Consider the following 3,824-nt stretch of genomic DNA (forward strand, 5'->3'; position numbering starts at 1 on the left):
CGCTCTACGTCATACGCAGTGCCATTGCTGGACTAGTCCCTCTCGTACCTGACAGAGAAAATAACATCAGGAACATTTAAATGCAGAACAGTATAATACCAGAATTCTACCACACTTTGTTTCAGGCCCGAACTCCAGAAACTTCTCGTACCTGCCAGAGAAAGCGATGCACACTGTCAAGATAATACCAGAATTCTACCACACTTTGTTTCAGGCCCGAACTCCAGAAACTTCTCGTACCTGCCAGAGAAAGCGATGCACACTGTCAAGATAATACCAGAATTCTACCACACTTTGTTTCTGGGCCAAACTCCAGAAACTTCTCGTACCTGCCAGAGAAAGCGATGCACACTGTCAGGATAATACCAGAATTCTACCACACTTTGTTTCCGGGCTGAACTCCAGAAACTTCTCGTACCTGACAGAGAAAATAACACAGGAACATTTAATGCAGAACAGGATAATACCAGAATTCTACCACACTTTGTTTCTGGGCCAAACTCCACAAAATTCTCACACCTGCCAGAGAAAGTGACGCAGGGACATTTAATACAGCACAGGATGATACTACTACACTTTACATTCATCTGTGACAGTAGTCAACATTATGTTACAATTTTAAGACTTTATATCCGTACACAAAATAAAGAGCATACCAACGAGCTTTTGATCAGTTGTTTGTTCTTCTTGACTCAATCAACTGCATGTATGTGGAACTCAAGAAACAAACACACAGAAAACAAAACCTCCATATGTGGAGGTAATGCCCGGTTACAAACAGACACCATATACCAGTTCCAACTTTCACGCTATCAAATATTTTGTACCATGTGTAATAATGTGTGTCTACATTATACAAGGAAAAGAGAACGGTGTGTGGCCTAGGGGGCATCCTCCCCGAACATGGACAAGTGACCTGAAAGAATGGTCAGGACAGTCAAGACTGACTGAGGACCACCATGAGTGAAAGTCTTATGTTGAATGTTATGCTATTCCTATGGCTGATTGAGCTACTGGACTAGTTAGGTGAGGTGAGGAAAACAGTCCAAGCTGTATCACTTTTTCCTACCAATAAATGCTATGTGTCACAAAAAAATCACAGCAAGTACAGGGCCAAAGATACTAAAACAGAAATTCTAGCTGCAGTACTAAGATCCACCACCAGTGCTCCCAAAATGGAATCCCACTGTTGGATGAACAACACCAAATATCATTGCAATTGGTCACTAAGTTTTGGAGATTATATTGTTGGAAATGCAAGACACAAACACACACAAATGCCCAGTAACACTCTACCTCCAGCAAAACGAATGAAAAAAGCAAAACAGTCTTACAGGATGCGGCAGCGGTCGAACTCTCGCAGCTGCAGTTCCAGCTCGATGTAGCCCTTGAACAGCTTGTCCTTCGGGCAGCGGCCGATGGCGTTGCCTAGCACCCGCCGCGCCCCGGCAAGGTTCTTCTGTCGGATCTCGAACTGGGCGCACAGCAGCCAGATCTTCGCAAAGGTGAACTGTGCAGGCAAACAGAGGATTGTTAAGTGAGTTAGATAAAGTCCCCCACCAGATTGTGCATAGGGAGGCACAAATTAGCCCTTGGGCCATACAGCTTTGTGCAATCACTACAGCAGGGCTTGCAAATCATGAAAGTTTCAGGAAACTTTTGACAAACAGTCTTCAATTCCAACCTCTGCTTGGAGAGTATGTTTCTAAGTCAAATTCTTGTCAGCGATTAAATAGATCAATGCATTAGAAATGTCTGGATGAGATAGTTTTGCATTGGAAACTTTAGCAGACTACCCTGGTATACACATGGAGTAGAAAATTTTCCTATGTGCATTTATATAGATGAATGAATGTGTGAACAATGAATGGATGAGTGAGGAAAGGCATCTTAAAAATGTATGTTGGCTGTTGGTACACTGTTGGCAATCCAAGCTACAGTACTTCTACTATTATATAATATTACCTTTTTGTGTGGAATGACTTCTAGGCAGGCCTTGTACACCATACGTGTCCTTTCCATGTCCTGGGAAAGTAAGAGAGTACAAAACAAGATGATGTCTTCACACACTTTCTCTACTTTGACACTGACCAACTGAATCATAGATTCACATAACTTTTGCCAGAAACCTTACATGAACAGCATAACTTTCTCTACTTCGATACTGACATTAAGGTGTGTGGGCTAACCGGCATGGGCCCACTGGATAGAACTGTTTTCAAGTGTGGTGTGAGGACTAGCCGACTGCTGCCTACCCGTGTCAGGGACCCCAGCAGCAGTATAATCAAGTACAGGATACTAGAACTACTACTACTACCACTACACCTTGAAGTTTACATGTGATGAAATTTTAAACAGAATAAAGACAAACAAACAAACAAACAACCCTGACCTTGGCCTCCAGCTCCTCGTACAGGGCGTAGTTGATCCAGAGGTAGATGTAGCGGCGCCAGAACCGCTTCTCGGGGGTGGGGGGCACGTTCGCGATGGCTCGCTCGTACACCTCGTGCACCTGATCCACCGTTCCATCGCTCTCCAGCAGCCGCAGGTAGTCAAACCACGCGTCGTAGTTGTTGGGGTTCGCCTTCACTTCCTGTGTTTGGGAGAAAGAAAATTGTCAACATGCAAATTTTACAGTTCTAGGAGTACAAGGAGTACAAATTTTCTGTAGCTGAAAAAGATCATTGCTACTGTATGTCCTGGAGCCCCTACAACCACTGTGGTTATGGGCCATGACTCCCCCCATGAGTGAGTGAGTGAGTGTTGGAGAGATCTTGCCTTGGCTTCTTCAGAAAAATATGATTTGAAACAAGTGATCAACTTGTTGGGGGTTTCGCTTTTACTTCCTGAATGGGTAGTAGTATTAGGAAGAAAGAAAATTATCAACATATGAATCTTTACAATTCTAAGGGTACAATTTTTCTGTAGCTGTCAGAAAGATCTTAAAAGTACCTCCTCTGTCTTGACTTTTTTTTCCAGAAAAAATACTAGTAATCAGAAACAAGTGATCAACTTGATGGTGTTTAATTTCACTTCCTGAGAGAGAAAAATTTCAAGATACATAAATGTATGCCCCCGTGAAGAGGTTTATCAGATTGGTATTTCACTGTTTGACAAAGAGTTAATACATGGAAAACAAAGGTCCAAAGAAACAAACAATCACAAGCAGCCCACCTCTTCATACTGGAACTTTGAGTCTTAAATCAGAAACATCAAGCTTAGGCAAGCTCAACCAACTGTCATACTAGGCAAAGCAGGGTTTATGAAGGCTGCTTCAGGTTCAAACAAAGTACTAGCCCACCTCTTCATACTGGAACTTGCGTTTGCTGACGATGACGTTCTCGATGCCGGCCCTGTCTCCGTACTTCTTCTCATGGATGGTGTAGCTCTTGAACAGGTCCTGCGCCTCCTGCTTGGGGATCCGGTCCAGCGCGTACTTGTAGATCACTCGCACCCGGTCATGCTGAAAGGATAGCAGGGGTTTTTCTAGTAAGAAATACTGTAAATGCATTTAAGTTTGCAGGGATTTAATTTCGCGGTAGCGGGAAAAAGGACTTTTCAAGTTGGTTTTGAGTTTGCGGTAGCACCATGCACTGTAGTCTCTTACCGCCCTGGAAAAATATTCACAGTGGTTTTAAGTTTGCGGTGATGTGTCCACCGCGAAAACCGTGGACATAAAACCACCGCAGAAGTTTCTGCATTTACAGTACACAGGGCGGGGGGGCATTGCGAGGGAGCGGAGCAACCAAGTGTGGAAGGAATTCCCTTTTTGTGGGCTTTTAGTGAAGTACATTACACTATATACAATAAAGTGTACTTCATAT

The 3,824-nt window shown here is 43.5% G+C and overlaps 1 protein-coding gene across 1 annotated transcript in view; it reads right to left on the bottom strand.

The window, feature by feature from the left end:
* LOC118421100 (crooked neck-like protein 1) overlaps positions 1-3,824 on the bottom strand; it is a 20,207-nt gene that overhangs the window by 8,670 nt on the left and 7,713 nt on the right. The window contains exons 9-12 of the mRNA XM_035828263.1: positions 3,302-3,463; positions 2,393-2,593; positions 1,966-2,025; positions 1,335-1,510 (exon numbers count right to left, since the gene is read on the bottom strand). Of these exons, the coding sequence (XP_035684156.1) occupies positions 1,335-1,510; positions 1,966-2,025; positions 2,393-2,593; positions 3,302-3,463 (599 nt within the window). The remainder of the gene's footprint in view (positions 1-1,334; positions 1,511-1,965; positions 2,026-2,392; positions 2,594-3,301; positions 3,464-3,824) is intronic.

The sequence above is a fragment of the Branchiostoma floridae genome, chromosome 1 (assembly GCF_000003815.2).
Source record: "Branchiostoma floridae strain S238N-H82 chromosome 1, Bfl_VNyyK, whole genome shotgun sequence".
Classification (NCBI taxonomy): domain Eukaryota; kingdom Metazoa; phylum Chordata; class Leptocardii; order Amphioxiformes; family Branchiostomatidae; genus Branchiostoma; species Branchiostoma floridae.